Source organism: Saccopteryx bilineata, chromosome 5, assembly GCF_036850765.1.
Source record: "Saccopteryx bilineata isolate mSacBil1 chromosome 5, mSacBil1_pri_phased_curated, whole genome shotgun sequence".
NCBI classification, from domain to species: Eukaryota; Metazoa; Chordata; class Mammalia; order Chiroptera; family Emballonuridae; genus Saccopteryx; species Saccopteryx bilineata.
The window spans coordinates 213,802,512-213,822,555 of record NC_089494.1 but is presented as its reverse complement, the minus strand read 5'-3'; the positions used below and the strand labels follow the sequence as shown (position 1 = coordinate 213,822,555).

At 37.2% G+C, this 20,044-nt stretch overlaps 1 protein-coding gene across 2 annotated transcripts in view; it reads right to left on the bottom strand.

The window, feature by feature from the left end:
• Window positions 1–10,975: 10,975 nt before the first annotated feature.
• LOC136337511 (UDP-glucuronosyltransferase 2B31-like) overlaps window positions 10,976–20,044 on the bottom strand; it is a 34,038-nt gene continuing 24,969 nt past the window's right edge. For both annotated transcript variants that reach the window (XM_066278721.1, XM_066278719.1), the window contains exons 5-7: window positions 18,975–19,062; window positions 17,909–18,128; window positions 10,976–11,638 (exon numbers count right to left, since the gene is read on the bottom strand). In XM_066278721.1, the coding sequence (XP_066134818.1) occupies window positions 11,359–11,638; window positions 17,909–18,128; window positions 18,975–19,062 (588 nt within the window). In that variant the 3' untranslated portion in view covers window positions 10,976–11,358. The remainder of the gene's footprint in view (window positions 11,639–17,908; window positions 18,129–18,974; window positions 19,063–20,044) is intronic.

Here is a 20,044-nt window from a genome sequence, read left to right as displayed (position 1 = left end):
GTTAGCATTTGCAGGCTCTGACAATAGGAGAGTCAGTTTTCCTGGAGCCTCTCCCCACATCTCTCCTTCCTGAGCCAGCAGCCCAGCCACTGCTTGGAGAACAAGAGGCTCTAAGAGCTGCCAAATCTCCCTTCTAGCCCCATGCAAAGCAGAGTTCTGGGCAAGGCTTTGCCAGCCAGAGCTGCCAGTGTAAGCAGGCAGGGCTGGGAGCCAATTGCTTTTCAGGTGTCTTTCTATGAGCCTCTGGGAATGTCTAGTATGCCTCAGAGATCCATGGGTCTACTCTCCCCAGGCTTTTTGCACTTTGTAACCTGTATCAGCTGGCAGGAAGATGCCCCAGTCACTGCCTGCAGAGAAGGAGGTCCTAAAAGCTGCCAAGTTCCTCTTCCAGGTTTGCTCAAAGCACAGCTCTGGGTAAAGCTTTGTCAATCAGAGCCACTAGCATAAGCAGGCAGGGCAGTGAGCTGACTTCTGGTCAGACTCCTTTGTAAGGTTCTCCGGGTATGTCTATTTAAATTTGCCTCAGCACTCTGCAGGTCTGCTCTCCACAAGCTTTTCCATTGTTGGGAAGCATACAGCCCAGCTGGCCCAACTTATACAGTGCTCTCTGAGGTCTGCTCTGTGGGAATGTGCTTTGTAACCTGTATCAGCTGGTGGGAAGTTGCCCCAGCCACTGCCTGCAGAGCAAGAGGCCCTAAGAACTACCAAGTCCTTCTTCCAGGTCTGCTCAAAGCGCAGCTCTGGGTAAGAAGGCTTTGTCAGCCAGAGCCACCAGTGTAAGCAGATAGGGCAGTGAGCAGACTGTGGGCGAGGCTCCTTTCTAAGGGTTCTGGGGTATATCTAGTTTTCCTCAGTGATCTACAGGTGGCTGCCTGCCCCAGCAATCTGCTTGCATGCCCAGCCCCCTACCACTTCCACAAATCTGTTCCATGGGAATGTGCTTTGTAGCCTGTATCGACTGGCAGAGATGCCCTGCCCAGACAGGTCCAGGCATCAGGAACCCAGCCCTGGTGCACTTTCCACGCACTGTTGTTTGCGGAGCCAGGATTACACAAAAACTCTGGCTACAGCCTACGCAGAAGTCCACTGCTGACAGTCTCTGACCCAGCCCTCCATCTGCGAATGTGGGTGACCATGCCAGAAGCACCAGGTGGAACCACATGCACACTGCCCGCAATTGCAGACCAGGAGACAGGGAGTGAACAAAGCCTGGAGCTGTTCTGGTATCAGTCTTTGCAGGCAACCTGCTTGTCCACCTCTGCTAGGGTCTGCTGCTGTCACTAGCTCTGCGTCTGCAATCTCAGGCTCAGCCACCAGCACACTTGCTTCTTCCATCTTTCCTATACCTCCCTTCCTCTCAGTTCCAAGTTAAAGCAGCCATTCCTCAGTAAGGAAAACAGAATACTATGTTTTCTATCTTATTTCCTTCAGAGTGGATTATATGTTCAGCCATCTTTTCACCCAGTCATACCTTTGTTTGATGTATGTATATTTCAGATGCTCCTGGGATTGTTTTCCTGTCTCTAGTTGTTAAGTTTGTTGAAATTTCAGGGGGAAGTATCAGGAGCACACCTCATGGTACTAGTTCTCTGACATCACTCCTGTGTCCTTAAAATTAAAGTGAGTTTTTTATAGACATCATTGAGTTAGATTTTGCTTTTATATCCATTCATCTACACTATGTCTTCTTAATGAGCAGTTCAATCAATTTACATTTAAAGCAGTTATTGATAAGAAGATATTTCAATTGTCAATTATTTGGGGGCTGGGCCTCAGGTGGAACTTGAAAAAGTCATGCTAGATTTTGGATCCAAACTCCTTTACTTCTGAAGGAGAAGTAGTGAGTTGTGAAATTTCTTTTATGCGTATAATGTTATGTTGGGCATGAAGTTTATGGTGAGTGTATCTCAGCATCTCCTATCAATTATGATGTGGGGGTTTCTTCTTTCCTGACTGTAAAAGTCACTCATCTAGTTTTTGGATGTATTTCAGAGAGATTTACCTCACATCTAGCTGTAGATTCATTGTGTCTGTGGGAGATGTTTACTTAAGGAACTTTTTTTTTTGTAAGGAAGAGAGACAAAGAAGGAACAGATAGGGAGAGAAAGAAAAGAAGGGAGAGGGGTGAGAGGCATCAATTCTTTGTTGTGGCACCTTAGTTGTTCATTGATTGCTTTCTCATATGTGCCTTGATCTGGAGGGGAGGCATATAGCAGAGCAAGTGACCCTTTGCTTAAGCCAGCGACCTTGGACTCAAGCCAGTGACCTTGGGCTTAAAGCCACTGATCATTTGGTTCAAGCCAGTGGCCATGAGCTCATATCAATAACCCCATGTTCAAGCCGGTGACCCCGCATTCACTGGATGAGCCCATGCTAAAGCCGACAACCTGGGGTTTTGAACCTGGGTACTCTGCATTCCGGGCTGATGCTCTATCCACTGCACCACCACCGAGTCATGCAAGGAGCTTCTTGTATCAGTATCTTAGAATGGAATCTAACAAATATGCTCTTAATTAATCAGTGAGTGACTGAAAAAAAAATCACTGGATAAATAAAGAATACTTTGCAATAATTGAAAAATAAAGTCAACATAGCATAATTTATAGAATTCAGTGAAAATAGTACTAAGAAAACAATTTATACCTTTTATTGCCTGCATACTAATGAAATATGATACCAAATAAGTAATCTAAATTGTACCTTAAGAAATTATAAACAGAATAACAAAAGAACCTAAAGCTTGAAGGAAATAATATTGAATAGGATGATGTTTAATGAAACACATACTAGAATAACAACAGAGGATATCAGTAAAACAAAAAATAAATTCTTTAAAAGGATAAAAAAAATTGACAAAACTTTAGGTAAACTCACAAAGACAGAGAGAAAAATGCAGACTGTGGAAGACAGTTAGACAAGCATGAGCTGAGCAAGAATGATGATCCAGGCACAGAAGGTCACCAGGGCAGAAACCTGGGTAGGCAAGCAACATACACCCAGGGTAACCTTTCCTCCGTCAGCATATTGCTGGTCATGCGGCTTACATCCCTGATTTTTCATAGAGCTGGTTGTGTGGTTTGAAACTTCTCCTAACCTTCATGTCATTGTTCATTTGCTTTGGATTCTATCCTGACCCTTCTTCCCCTCATATGTCACTAGTCATGTGGTAGACCCCTTGGAAGAGAAAAAAGGAATGGAAGACCAGCCTAATGTGACTCCCATTTGGGCCCTTTCCCCAGCCCCAACTTTACCTCTCTTCCCCTCCTGCAACCATGGCTTTAATGGTTCTAGCAAAGTTGGCCCAGGCACTGAGGATGGCTACATGGGCTTGAATCAGGTGCTAAATTGCTTGGTTTTATAACAATGGAGTGGTGGCCTGGATGGGCAGAGCATTTGTCTTGTAGGTGGCTTTGTAGGTGGACCCTGGTTGGGATGCATGCAAGAGTCTGTCTCTGACTCCCTGCCTCTCTCTTAATAAAATATATATATTATATATATTATATATATTATATACAGAGGAGAGAGAGAGAGAGAGAAAGAAAGAAAGAAAGAAAGAAAGAATTTAGAAACCTCTTGCATTAGTGCTGAGAATAAAGAAATTAGAAACCTCTTGCATTAGTGCTGAGAATAAAATTGTACAACCACTTTGGAACATAGTTTGGCTCTCATCAAATGTTTAAACATAGAATTGCTGTGCAACCCAGCAATTCTACTCTTAGGCTTATGCATGCTCTCAACAGTTGAAGACAGGTGTTGAAACCAAAGCTACACATGAATATTCGTAGCAGTACCATTCATGATAGGGTACTTGTGGAAATAACTCAAATGTCTACCAATAAATGAAAGGGCAAATGAGAAATAGTATGTCTGTACAATAGAATTAGATTCATTATCTAATGAATGAAGGAATATGCCCCAACACTTATGGATATTAAAAGATGTTAAATAAATAAAGCAGACATATATGGCTAGTTTTTATGATTTCATTTCGTGGTTGCTAGAGACTATGCAGAGGGAGATATGAGAAGTGATTGTTTAGTGAATAGGTGGGTGTCCTTTGGACATGATACAAATGGATCATGGTTGTGATGATTTTGCACAACATGGTAAATGGATAAAATGTCCCTGAATAGCACACTTTAAAATGATAAAAATGTTAAATTTTATTATTTTGAATGTACCTTAATTAAAATACAATAGATGACAAATAAATTTGGAGTCGAGGCTCTAGTTTGTCAGCCATAGTTTTTCACAGTAAGTTAATTCCTACATAGTTGAAATTTAAAAAATATGTTTATATTTATTATTTATATGTGAATATGTAACATTTAAAATATGTATTAAGAAATTTATATAAAAACTAAAATCATTGTGGTCATATTTTTCTTTATTTAATAGTGATAGTTGTGGTTGCAAGTTGAATTTTGCTACATTCAGTAAGTATATAGAACAAATGTTTTCAACGATTTACATGTTTTATTTAACCTTTCAACAAGCTCACAATGAAGAGAATATCATTACTATGATATCCATTTCACAGGGGGAGTACGGCATAGGGAAGTTAATTGACTTGTCCAACCCCTCATAATTCTGTAATTGTTTTAAAGAGACATATATTTCTTCCATTATGAATTGTTTACATTCAGCCTTACCAGGTGGTGGTGCAGTGGATAAAGCATCAGACTGGGATGCAGAGAACCTGGGTTTGAAACTCCCAAGGTTGCCGGCTTGAGCATGGATTCATCAGATTGAGTGTGGGGATGCTGGTTTGAGTGTGGGATCATAGACATGACCCATGGTTGCTCGCTTGATCCCATGGTCACTGGCTTTAGCAAGGGGTCATTCTATCTGCTGTAGCCCCCTGGTCAAGACATATATGAGAAAGCAATCAATGAACAACTAAGGAGACTAAGGAGCTGTAACAAAGAATCGATGCTTCTCATCATTCTCCTTCCTGTCTGTCCCTATCTGTCCCTCTCTCTGTCTCTCTGTTTCTGTCTGTCACACAAAGTTTACATTCAAATGATTTTCATTATGTTCATATGAATTTATATATATTTTGTTTTCAAATAGGAATATGTTTGTTTTAAAAATATATATTTATTAAAAATTTTATTTGTAATTATAATTGACATACAATATTTTATTAGTGTTAGGTATATACAACATAATGATTCAAAATTTACATACCTTACAAAGTGTTCGCCAAAAAGTAACCACCTGTCACTGTAGATCAATTATTTTAAACTACCTAAAAATTTTAAAACATGCAACACCTGCTTGTTTAATTAGGGACACTTACCTATTTTTCTTACATTGTCAAATAAAAAAATTACAATAGCCAACTCATCAATAGCCGTCAATGAGTGAATTAGAATTATACGGGTCTTTTTGGTTGATCAACCAAAAAAATGTTTTTGATGTGTGGCAGAATTTTAGTAATTAGTTTATGTGTGACAGCAGATAAAAAAGTTGAAAGTCGCTGCTATAAATAGCTATTACAAGATTATTCGCTCTGCTCCCTCTGCAGTGTGTTACATCACTGTGACTTGTTCTATAACTGCCAGTATTTACTTCTTGATCCCCTTCCCCTTTTCTGCCCATTCTCCCCATCTGTCTCGACTAGGTCAACCAACAGTTGTTCTCTGTATTTGTTTCCTGTTTTGATAGTTATTTTGTTTTCACAAATTTGTAATCTACCAGTTCTCAGTAATTGCTGTGTAACATAACTTTCTAGAAGGTTATATACATTCACTGAGAGATAAGAGCTTGAGGGAGGATCCTGCACATATGTGTGGATACACGAATGTTTGTTTTTTGGGGTTTTTTGTGGGTTCTTTTTTGTTTGTTTTTTCAGAGACAGAGCGAGAGTCAGAGAGAGGGTTAGACAGACAGGAATGGAGAGAGATGAGAAGCATCAACCATCAGTTTTTCGTTGCCACACCTTAGTTGTTCATTGATTGCTTTTCATATGTGCCTTGATCGTGGGCCTTCAGCAGACCGAGTAACCCCTTGCTCAAGCCAGCGACCTTGGGTCCAAGCTGGTTGGTGAGCTTTGCTCAACCAGATGAGCCCAGGCTGAAGCTGGTGACCTCGCGGTCTCAAACCTGGATCCTCCTCATCCACGTACGATGTTCTAGCCACTGCATCACCACCTGGTCAGGCGCTAATATTTCTGTATGATGGTTTCCTAGATGTAGAATCATCATGGTTACACAATATGTTTAGATTTTATTTGAAAGCATCATTCCACATTATACTTTGTAAAAAATAGTTTTCTCTGATACTTAAGCTTGATAAATCATCTCTGGGGAAATAGTGCATAGATTTAATTTATATTTGCCTAAGTATTGGTGGCTTCTGCCACAAGTTATAGAGTATAGACTGTTTCTACTTCTGTGAATTGCCTGTTTGTATTTTTAAATTATTTTTGTGCAGACTGCCATCTTTTTCTCTATGATTTGTAAGCTTTCCAGCCATACAGTGAATACCAAGTATTTTCCTTATATGTGTTACAGGATTGATTTGAGAAAAATTAATTAAGGCTTTATGAATGATTTACCATTATTATCTACTATGCACATTATTAGTTAAATTTTTCTTTATTTATGAGTCAGTTATCTAGAGGAGTTATATGGAAAATTCGGTAGCAAACTCTTTGTATAATTCTCTCAGCATCAAATATTTTAACTTGTTTTGAAATAAATTTATCTTTAGGCTGGACAATGTTTATTGTAAGAATTTGATAATGGTCTTCATAACTTCATAGTAAGGGCAGGACTGCTTTTCTCACGGGGGCTACTTTGATTTAGCTGTGTATGTTTTAGGTGGGCTGTAGGCATACTTGTGATGTGATTTTCCTATTTTTATAAAATTTTCATGATTTCTCTATACTTAGCATTGTTATTGATGATGGTCAGCCATAGTGTGTCTAGGTTTAAAAGAACATGGTGATTGTATATTTTTAAAATATTTTATTTATTGATTTTTTTAGAGAGAGAGGAGTGAGAGAGAGAGACAGAGAGAGAGAGAGAAGGGGGAGGAGCAGGAAGCTTCGACTCCCATATGTGCCTTGACCGGGCAAGCCCAAGGTTTCGAACAGGCGACCTCAGTGTTCCAGGTCGACGCTTTATCCCACTGCGCCACCACAGGTCAGGCTGATTGTATATTTTTGGTCATGCCAAAGAACCTTTTGTTTCTGTATTAGCTTTATGGGATGGATGGGACAATAAGCTTCCCAGGAAAGAAAGGAAATATGAAACATGCTGATGTAGGGTGATTTTATGGAATAATAATAATTTCAAACTGCCTTTAGCCAATATATTAAATTTTCAGTATGTCTGTAAGTAATTAAATGATCCTGTGCTTTGTTTTGCAAGCAGTGGGAACATACTCATACATGTGCATTTGGAAAGAAAATTTAGTAAGTCCCTTTAAAGGACTATATTATTAGACCTGCTTTTCTTCATTGCTGTGTTAGTTACCAAAAGAGTTGTATGGAAGGTCTTGTCATAAACTTTTTGTAAAATTATCCCAGCATTAAAGTTTTAACTTGTTTTAAAATAAATTCAGTCTCAGACTAGACATTATTGAAATGTGAAAATTGTAGAGCTGCACGAAAAACACACAGGCAAGATGTATTAAAGTAAAAGTTTATTACAATGCCCGAATGTCAGGGAGCTGAGGCAGACTAAGCTGTGTCAGCCCTGAACAGAGAGAAGGCACTCTCTTTTATATGAAAGGTGAGGAATGGGGATTTAAAGGCTCGAGGGTTTTCGGTCAACTCCCTAGTTTTCAGCTCCTGGTACAGCAAGCCTCAGTAACTGTCTTCATTGGCCTGACTCAGTAATTGATAACCTGAGTTTTTCCTGCAGGGTTCAGCCATCAGTCAGCAGTCAAACTGGGTCTGGCTATAGAATGGGGGTGACTAACCTCTATTTTTACCTAACAATCACTAGGGAACAATTTTTTTTCCTGTAGCATGAGGTTTTAGAACTGTTTCTATATATATCTGCATTGCTGATTCCAATTTTGAAATCCGTTTTTTGGTGCATGCTCTAGTTTTCATGCAATTTTAATTTCTTTTTGTTACAGTTAGTGGCATGCATTGGTTTTAAAATTGGAGTTAAAGGGCAATGACTCTTGGATTAAACATAAATACTTTTATATAATTGTAGTTGTTTTTAAATGTAAAAAAATTATTATCTGATAAAAACACCCTCTTATTTAAGATTGAATCATGGCTTCTTTGAGTAGGTGTAAATGTAAGAATAGTCCTGACATCTTCTGTTATATATGTGGCTGTTACACACTTCAATGTCAAAGGTGCAATATTTCATCATTTGTGACATGTGCATATCTTGCCTATTTTCAAATTCCCCTTGGTGATCAATACAAGAATTGGGCTCCTCATATTGTGTGTCATAATTGTGAGGAAATGCTTCATGACTGGACAACAGGAAAACACAAAGAAATGCCTTTTGGTATTCCCATGGTTTGCTTGAACCTAAGGACCACAACAGTGACTGTTATTTCTGTCTGATCCATACAAAGTGCATTGGCAAGAAAAAACAACATATGAGCGCATATCCTAATATTCCTTCTGCAATAAGACCTATCCCATACTCTGAGACACTCTTGGTTCCAGTTTTCAATGGTTTTATTTCTTCTAAGGACAAAGAAAGTGAACATGGTGATTAATTGTATTTTTATAAAATGCATGAGGAAATGGTTGTAGAACCGGATGGGTCTTCTTCTGATGCCAAGCAGTCATTAACCCCTCAGTAGTTTAGCCAACCCAAACTGAATGACTTAGTAAGAGATTCAGGCCTATCAAAGAAAACAGCTGAATTATTAGCCTCCAGACTTCAAGAAAAGAATGTACTTCACCAGTCAGCTAAAGTATCCCATTCAGGAAGCATTAACAAATTTTTGTGGATTTTTTTCCAAAGACAAGCACTTTGTTTAATGTCATGATATCAGTAGTCTTCTCAGCCAGCTAAGTGTTACCACTTACAGTCCAACAGAATGGCGGCTATTCTATGACAGCTCTAAACGGAGTCTGAAATGTGTTCTCCTACAGAACGGTATTGTTTATGCAGCGGTTCCAATTGGTTATTCAACTCATCTGCGAGAAGATTATAATGACATGAAAATTGTTCTTGACTTTCTGAAGTATGAGGAACATAACTGGATCATTTGTGTGGATCTTAAAATGGTAAATTCCCTGCTAGGACAACAGCGAGGTTTCACGAAGTATCTTTGCTTTCTGTGTTTGGGGGACAGCCGAGCTTGTGAAAAACACTGGACACAGAAGGAGTGGCCAAAACGTGAAGCTCTGGAAGTAGGGATGCAAAATATTTGAATGAACCTGTAGTTAATCGAGACAGGATCTTTTTTTCCCCCTCTTTACATCAAACTTGGCTTAATGAAGCAGTTTGTTCAGGCTTTGAATAGAGAAAGTGAATGCTTTCAACATATTATTTCTGCTTTTCCTGCCTTGTCTTTTGAGAAGATAAAAGCAGGTATATTTGATGGACCTCAAATTTAAACCTTTATATGTGACAAAGAATTTGCCAGAAAGATGAGTAAGAAGGAGAAAGCAGCATGGCATTCTTTTGTGGCAGTTACAACGAACTTCCTTGGCAACAAAAAGCAGAAAATTATTAACTTGTGGTTCAAAGGATGCTGTTGGTTTTCTGTGACATTGAATGTAACAGGAACATTAAGATTCATCATGATAAACAGTCATCTTGATAAGTTTCCCTAAAATCTTGGAGTTGTTTGCAATGAGCAGGGAGAATGCTTTCATCAAAATCTGAAGACGATGGAAGAGCATTATCAGGGGCAATGGGACAGACATATGATGGCAGACTACTGCTGGAGCATCAAATAAGATTGTCCTCAAAAAGTACACAAACAAAAGAGCTACAAATGCAAATTTTTGTGTGAATAGAATTTAAATAAGTTTTGTGCAAATTTATGATTAAAATAAGTGTTTTAATATGTTCTATTTCATAGTTGTAGACAAATTCTGATGCAATCATATATTTTAGTGTATTAGTGTATTACTGCATTATATAAATTATTATATTTTCTCAAAGATGATGCCCAAGAAGACTACTTCATTATGTTAAACTAAATATTGAAATTTTACAATAAGATGAAAACCTAAATCTTGAATTGCAAAAAAACTTTTCCTTACAGAGAAAAACTAATGTCTGTTCTGAGATCAGCAAACTGGATTTAGGTAAGAACAAGTGTTTTAGTGGATGCAACAAAAATATTGTTCCCCAGCGTTATCAAACCTATTACTGGGACCATATAACCATCATCATGTCTGAAATGAGATGAAAGCAAGTAGATGATCTAAGGGGTCATGTGGTAAAGAGAATAAGCTATTGATACCAAAGTTTTTCATAAGTGGCTCAGTTTTATAATAGGAAGGAGCTATCTGTTGTATTTCTAAATGCAGATAACACTTTAATAAGAAATGACTTAGCCCGACCAGGTGGTGGTGCACTGGATACAGCATTGGGCTGAGATGCCAAGGACCCTAGTTCAAAATCCCAAGGTCACCAGCTTGAGAGCGTGCTCATCTGGTTTGAGCAAAAGCTCACCAGCTTAGACCCAAGGATGCTGGCTCAAGCAAGAGTTTATTCAGTCTGCTGAAGGCCTGTGGTCAAGGCACAAATGAGACAGCAATCAATAAACAACCATGGAGTTGCAATGCGCAACAAAACACTAATGATTGATGCTTCTCATCTCTCTGTTCCTGTCTGTCTGTCCCTGTCTAATCCTCTCTATGACTGTCTCTCTGTCTCTGTGAGAAAAAAAAAAGAACTTAACCTGCATGAAGGCAAATGGATCGCCGTGTCTTTAGATAAGAAGTGATGCTGAGGCTGAATGAACCATAAAATTGAGGAGCATTACAGGTGTTCGATAATGAAGTGGAATGATGAATAAAATTTCACAATTCTAACTATTAAACAATTTATTTAGGAAAATATACCACAAATCATGAAATTCTTCTGAGCATTTGCTCAGTTCTACTGATATTTTGAATAAACTAATGTTCTTCAGTTGATGCCTAATGCTTGAATAATAAAATTTAATATTTACTCATATAGTTATATTGTTATTTTATTTTTATCCAATTTATTTACCCTTTCAATATGAATATTTTCAAATTTTAGATTGATACTTAATCTTTGAAAACAAATTTTGATTTGAGAAGCTAAATTTGAACAGTCATTTTGTGAAGGAGGCTGGGCCCCTTACATCACACTTTATTTTGCTGAAATAACTTGATGGAAGGGTCCCATCTATGAGGCATATCAGCTTCAGGCCTCAGAACAACTACTCTCTTTTTTTCTTCTTTCCTGATTTAGCAAATTTCTGACAACACAACAGACAAATCTTTGTGATTATAAATATAACCGTTGCTACACAGGCCAGCAGGAACCCAATCACATCCAAAGAGTGGTACTGGACCCAGGTGAGATCTAAGGAGACTGGTCGCAGGTGTTTGGCTCCTTTGTGGCGCATGACAAACTCAATCCAGAAGACGGCTCGATCTAGAGGTTTCATTGGCTGGTCATGCTGAATTCTTGACAATTTCATAGCATTCTCTTTATATCTAATAGAGACACAAAGATACCCATAATGAAAGAAAGTTATTTTGCTGAAGAGAATCACTTTCAAGGAAGGTTTTTGAATTGTTATAAATATATTTCAAATAAATATCATAGAATTGCAGAATTATATTTTTATTTGGATATTTATAGATGGTTGCTTTTCACATTGGAATTTTCTGGTGACAAATATTTTACAAAGTGAAGATGGAAGATAAGATGGGGAAGCTACACATTTTAGCTCAGGAAATGATAGGAGCCATTCTAAGTGCTGTGAGTGTGAAAATAAAGAGACTACACAGCAGACCTGACAGTGTCAGGGGACCACGTAATAAGCCTGTCAAGCTCAGTGATCCAGAGTGACCACACAGAGCAAACTGATCATAAATTTTTATCTGGGCTGTCCAGGTAGAAATCTCATTCCAAGCGTATAGCTTCTCTAGTAAGAGGTTGATCTTTACCCCAAATAGGCCTGTTCATTGTTCTTATGCATCTAGGATAACAGACCTCTGAAATGTGAGAGTAATTTTTGTACGTATAACCACAGGCACCAGAGCACAATGACCACAAACCTCTTTTGTAGCCCACATGCCAGCTGTGTTTATTATAAATGTTAAATGTCAGTTATTCTGTACCTAATAATGTAATGAAGTACCTGTATGTATCTCTACATTTATCTTTTTATCCAGTCTAGAAATTCTAATTCCCCCCAACACTCACCTGCACTTTGCTTTTCTCTTCCTCCTTAAATTAGCACTAATGGATTTCATGGAACTTTTCTTATGCTTCTCCTTTGATTCTAAATGCATAAATAGACCTGCCACACTGCCACTGTCCAGGACATTTTCTCATCTGTTGATTTTGATTTGGGCCTGTCCTCAGTTATTGGTTCAAATAAAGAGTATATAACCTTTTCATCCTGATGTGTGGTGGCACAGTGGATAATAGTGCCCACCTGGATTACTGAGGTTGCTGGTTTAGTTCCCTGGGATTGCCCGGTTGAGGCACATGGGGGGGAAGCACCTGCTGAGAGTTGATACTTCCTGCTGTTCCCCCTCTCTCTTTTATTCTCTCTCTTTCTCCTCTTTCTAAACATCAAGAAATACAATAATAAAAGAAACCTTTTTGATAAGTTTAGACTTTCATTTTTCTACATAAATATGATGGGAAATGCAGTTTTAGGCCAATGAGTGTAAAATATTTAAAGGAACTCTAAAATAGCAGGAGAAATGCTTCCTCACTAGTCCCTGTGCTTCTCTTCTTCTCTTCATAAATCTATTATTATATTAAAACACATAAAATTATGACACTTTCTTACTCAAAATGGCCATCTGGCATCTCTACCTTTTTCCAATCAATTCCAAATCATTTTTGGCCTATAACACTCTACCTGGTGTTAAACAGAACACTATAAATCCTAAGTGGCATTACTCTTGTTAAACAGCCATAATGGCAAACCTAGATTTCTTGCCTGATTTAACTGAAATTTCAACTTCTCCCAGAAATATTATCTTAGTCAATCAGACTGGTATTGATACCAATGAGGTAATCTGTTACTTGGATCCTATCCATCTTCCATAGTGAGAAGAAGTAATCTGCATGATGAAGCCCATTTCATTCCTTTCCTAGAAAAAGATGCCCTAGTCTAAAAATAATATTTTCTTTTCTTTTGCTAGTAACTCCCCTGCCAAAACCTTCTTCCTGTACAAACTTCATTTAGCAAAATTCCTCTGAGATCCCTTTTAGTTGCTAATGCCATACTGCCCAATTCGTGAATTGCTTAATACAGCCAATTAAATCTGCTAAATTGCTGGGTTGAATTTTGTATTTTGACAATGGACAGACCCTGGCAATCTCCTCTCCTATGACTTTGTCCTAAGCACACTCTGTTGTAGTCACATTGACCTTCTGGCTCTTTGTTCACTGAAGCTGCCAAGTGTTTTTCCATCTCAGCACGTTTGTACTCTGTCTTCTCTGTTCCTCCTGTAAAACAGTCTTCCCCCCTTCTCCAAGGCACTTGTGGAGGCTTTTAAGTCTGAGAGAGGTCCTTTGTCAAGGTTATTGCTCAAAGAAGTTTTTCCTGCCACACTTACAGTATGAAATCCCATGACGGATTTCATCCATGTCCTTTTTTTTCACTATTTGATTCTTTCATATCTAAATACATGTCCATTAGTTTAATGGGACTTCAAATAAACTTTTTTTATGAATTAAGTGAAGTTGTTTGAATGCACCTGTTTAGGCAAAAATGAAAACATATGTTGTTTGATGTAAAAATTAATTAAGTCCTGCCAGGATATCATTCTCCATCTGGTGTTTGTTTATAAGCAGAGCCCTCATCCCCCCCAACACCCAGCCTGAGTTCTTTCTGGTAACAAAATATGGAGGAGCAACTATGGCAAGGAAACATTTAGACTAAAATACTGTGAGTCTGTGAGGACTATTTGGGAATTTTTATTTGGATGGGGTGACTCTTTAGTAACCTAAAAACGACCCAGAAACCCTTGGGGCATTCTTTCCTGTCTCAGTCACACATGTCTCTTAGAAAGTGGTGATAAAGCTCAGAGCAGCCCTGTGGAAGAGATCAGCCAGCCTCCAACACTGGTGTCTTTGCTCCCTAGCAATGTGCTATAGCAACTGGGGACTTTTATTCTTGTGCTGGCAGCTGGAAGTCAGCTCCTGCTTGGGCACTCCCTGTTTCTTTATTGAATTGGACTTTATTCCTTCATATCTTCTTGAATGGAGAAATAGTATGATTATCCAGTCATTAGTTTCATATATATTATTTCTTTATTTGGCAGATTAAGGGATATTATTTTGCATGCTATTGGCTTGTGAAATTAATATAATTTCCATATGAACCTGTGTTGTATAAATGTGAGCAAAGACAGAACTCAGTCTTTGACTATAACTTACTGCCTCTTCAAAACAAACAATACATTTTACAGAGCATATCTTTCATTTCAGTATAAAAAATAGAAAAATTACACCTACTCTAATTCAACAGCTCAAAATTTCATAATTACCTAGTAAATTGTCGTGCACTCAATATAACAATGTACCTATGAGCTAGATACTGACATAGAATACCACAAGGTACTAGAAGCTTCCCATTTTCTTTCTTTCTTTTTTTTTTTTTTTTTTTTGTATTTTTCTGAAGCTGGAAACGGGGAGGCAGTCAGACAGACTCCTGCATGCGCCCGACCAGGATCCACCGGGCATGCCCACCAGGTGGTGATTCTCTGCCCATCTGGGGCGTTGCTCTGTTGCAACCAGAGCCATTCTAGTGCCTGAGGCAGAGGCTACAGAGCCATCCTCAGCACCCGGGCCAACTTTGCTCCAATGGAGCCTTGGCTGTGGGAGGGGAAGAGAGAGACAGAGAGGAAGGAGAGGGGGAGGGGTGGAGAAGCAGATGGGTGCTTCTTCTGTGTTCCATGGCCGGGAATCAAACCCGGGAGTCCTGCACGCCAGGATGACGCTCTACCACTGAGCCAACCGGCCAGGGCCCAGAGCTTCCCATTTTCTTGGATCATTTAGTCTATAATTGCCACAAATTGATATTATCATTACTGTTAGCATCATAGATTAGTTTTTCTCATTTATATATTAAAATCGTATGGTAACACTTAATTTGTTTTTATCTTTTCTGTAGGGGTTGTTAATTGCATTGTTGTACAGTATCCAAAGTATGACAGTACTACAGATAACTGCTTTACAATATTTGATGGAATTTTGATTAGTATTTCTTTAGCTATTTCTATTAAAGCTAATGCAAATATTTTTATATTTATCTTAAACGTTTTTTAATTTTGAATTTATTAAGTTGACTTGGTTTTGGGGGTTGTACTCAACATAACAAACTCTACACACCACATCATGGCCCCCCATGTTTCATGCAAAGTCTCTTTCCACACCTTTTGCCCACATCTCTACCTCCACCTCCCCCTTCATCTCTGGCTTCACTGCTATGTTCATCGCAGCATTGTTTGCAATTGCCATGATCTGGAAGCATCCCAAGACATTATCATTAGATGAATGAGTAAAAAAAAAATCCCTATACTATATTTACACAATGGAATAGTACTTGGACATAGAAAAAAAGCAGTCTTACCTTTTGTGACAACTTAAATGGACCTGGTGATTATTATGCAAAGTTAAATAAAGCTGGCAGAGAAAACAAATGTATCATCTTACTTATATATGAAATTTAATGAACAAAAAAACTGAAGAACCAAGTAGAAACAGAAGCAGGAGCACAGGGAACAGATTGACAGGGATGGGGGAAAGGGAATGAGATCAAAGAGGGTAAGGGGATTAGCCAAAATCATAAATACATAACACATCAGTATATATCCTTATATTTAAATGTTTATACATCTGTTGTATACATACCTATATGAGCAGTTGCTGAGAAAAAGGCACATGTATGATTTTAACATTGACTGTGGATTATTTATGAATGTGTTACTTAATTTCTAAAATTTATATATTTTTTGTACTTTAGGGTTTCTTTTGGTCTGATTTAATTCTAGTTGAGCTGGACCTATTCTATTTATGATTTGAAAAATTTCAAATACTGAGTCTTGATTTTGACCAAGCATGTAGGTTAAGTTCCATATTTATTCCTTATAGATTTAAAAAATATATGCTCTGCACTGAGTGTATGTAAAATAGGTTAGATTTTAAAATCGTGTTTCAAAACTTTTACCTATTTATTTTTTGTCATCTTTTTTATATTATAGGATAAGATCATCAAAAACATGCTATTATGATGAAGGTTTGCATTTGGATTTTTGTTTTTGTCTCCTTTTACTGTTTAATACGTGGATTTGTTTGTAAGGTTTACCAAATAATAATATGTATTGTTTTGACAGATTAACCTTTTTATCATTATTAATATATTTTCTGTAATTTTAGTTAGTGCTTCTGGTCTAAAGTGTCTGATAATAGTATAGCTGCATCTTTTTATGGTCATTAGCATTTTACAATTTTCAGATACACTTCTATATAAACATGGCTTCTAAATAGTAAATATAGTTAATTTTTAAAATGAACTCTGACATTACTTGTGTTTGAATGACTTAGTCAGTTTGGGTTTGCTATATATACTGACATCTGTACGTATATTCACACAGAAAACATTGCTAGCAATATTCATGAAGCTAATGTTGGAAACAGAATAATAACCACAGACTGATAAATGGATAAGTATCAATTAATAGTTGCTCCACTTTAGTAGTTTATTGATGGCATCGCATATGTGCCTTGATCCTGGGGGCTCAAGTCGAGCCAGTGACTTATTGCTCAAGCCAGTGACCCATGGCTCAAACCAGCAACTTTGGAATCATGATGATCCTGCTGTCACGCTAGTCACTCCATGCTTAAGCTGGCAAAACTGAGCTGTAGATGTTGACCTTACTCTCAAGCTGGTTTCACTTCACTCAAGCCAATCATTTGCACTCAAGCTGGTGAATTTGGGGTTTCAAACTCAAAACTTCAGAGTACCAGGTCTATGCTCTATCCATTGTGCCACCACTGCTCAAGCAGGTATTATAGGTATTGAATTGAAAGAGTTTATAATTTTTCTTCTGGTTTATCATTTTTCCTTCTATGTGCTCTACCATATTTTAAAAAATGTATCATATTTTAAAAAATGTATCTTTACAATTATTTATATAACTTTAAAACTTGGAGGTGAAAATTGTTGTACTAGTTAGTTACCCATTAATACATGGGGTTAAAGTCCAACTTTGAAATGAAAGTGTAGCTGAAAATAAAAATATATATAAGATGGGTAATTATTTTAATAATGTCAAAATTGGCATCTTAAAAATATGGTGAAACTCATATGCACCATTGAGAAAATATCCTATCTCTAAATAGTATCTACTAAGAAAAATGTGGCCCTGGATAGTTGGCTCAGTGGATAGAGCATTGGCTGGTGTGTGCACACCCCAGGTTCGATCCTTGGTCAAGGCACACACAAGAAGCAACCATCTGCCTTTCTTTTACTCCCAATCTTCTCCCTCTTCTCTTTTTCTCTTCCCCTCTCAGAGCCAGTGGATCAATTGTTTGGAGGGTCCCCAGACACTGAGGATAGCTTGATTGGTCCAAGAGTCACCCCAGGCACTGAGGATAGCTTGATTGATTTGAGCATTTGTCTCAGACATGGGTTGCCAGGTGGATTTCAATAGGACACATGAGGGAATATGTTTCTTTATCTATATCTCCTCCTGTTACTTATAAAAAGGAAGAAAGAAATACGTGATACTTACGAAGGGTCATTAATGACTGTCTTCAATGCATTGAGCAATTTTTTACTTGAAATAGTGTTGAAGTCCAACCTGACAGCTGCTCCCTTGGTCTTCATGCGAGCAATGTTATCAGGTTGATCCGCAAACAAGGGAATGCCCACCATAGGGATCCCATGGTAGATCGCCTCATAGATGCCATTGGTTCCACCATGAGTGATAAAGGCTTTGGTTTTTGGATGACCTAGGATTGGGTGAATTTCAGAAAATTATGAAATATAAGTTTTGGAATAAAAAGAGAGTTGGTGACTGAGAAAATGTATTTATTAACGAAATATATACACTTTAGGGTATATTAAAAATGTCTTTCTGATCTCAAAGGATGAGGCGCTTAAATCTGCTGGAGAGACAGTGTAGTCTTACATGGAAGATTAGTGTGTTTCTAGCAATTTGAAAAAAGTACAAGTTGCTAGTGGACAAATTGAAAGAGAATATTCTGCATTAAGAAAAAACCGAATTATAAAAAACTGTGGTGTGGTATGTTAAAATATACTCTCTTAATAAAATAGTGAAAACACTGAGTCTGATATGTAGGGTAAAAGGCAACCGGCAATGTGTGGGTCTTGGCCCAGGACCCAGATGAAGAAAAAGCTACACATCATAAGATATGTTGTTACTTTGGAAGGAGATATTAATTTTTTTCTTAATGGAAAATAGAAAGTCACTGCTAATAATAATGGAGCTAATATTTTTCAGGGGCATATGCACACCCTTACTGTGGGTTAAAGATTTGATATAAAGAGAATATTAGGAGAGAGAGTGATAATTGAGAAAGTGTTGAGATATTTTCTGTGAGAGGTCATTACACATGAAATAAAAATATTTTGTATGTGGCCATAAAAAATGTGACTGTGTAAAACAAGATGCCAACTGATATATCTTAACTTTTCTCTTAGACAGAAATAGATATAAAAATTAATTTTTATTTTTTAGGTTTTCAATGAGAAGTGTTTAATAAATTTCTTTCCTAGTGAACTGTTTATCATTCATGACAAATTGAGTCTGACTTTAATATTTTCTAGAATCTTACCAAGAAGGTCATTCTGGGGGAGCCATTTATAGAGCCGAGTATTGGGCCCTAAGGTATCTGGTTTTTTGCCATCATATCTCCATATCACCTTGTAGGGTAAAAAATAATGTATTTGATAAGTCAAACTACAGAGTTATAGCACATCAGAAATCTATTTAGATTAAAGACATCTAGTTAAACACTTTACAGAGATTAGATAACCAACTGAGGACAAAACATATACAGATTGAGATCCAATAAAACACTGATGTAAGAAAAGTACAGGCTGGTATTACATGCACTTATTTTTATATTCAGTCAGGCATGAATTCAGTTATGATGTTTCATACTTAGGGGTTACACAATGAGATTATCAATGACCAATTCAAATATATAAAAATTTTAAGTACCGGAGTCATATAATTGTAGTGTGAAAACCAGCACGTTACTAATAATCAACATATTTGTTTTGTTTTCACTCTTGATTATACTGGCTCTCATCTTCCAGTTTTTATGGTCACCTGTGTATTCTTTTTTGAAAGATGAGGAAGTGATTTACTTATATTCACTAGTTTCATTAGTTATTTTATTCAAGTAATACATCATGATTTAAAAAATTATTACCATCAGTAATTTGTGAGAATGAATTCATTCTTATATTTAACAATTTATTATCCATTATACATAATTTGTGCTTAATGAGTTTGTATAGTTCAGTTTAGTTTACTAATTATTAATTACTACTTCCAAGTAATTTTTACATGAATCCATTATAATCACTCCGGCTAGGATAAAAAATTCACTTACAATATAGAAAAGAAAAGCCTATCGGCACATTATAAATAATAGTATACGTTTTTTATAGATCAAATATGATGATGATACTGAATTTTATTCAACTGATTTATCAGCTCTTCACAATGTGCTACAATGCACTGATTTACTAAAATGGTTTAATCATAAATGGTCCAGCAAATTCTCATTTTACTACCAAGCTGGATTATAGTTCATAAATGAACATCTGTTTGCAATGTGAGTATGAAAGTAATTTAAGATTCTTAGCAAATTAGCATACGTAATAAACAGAAAGA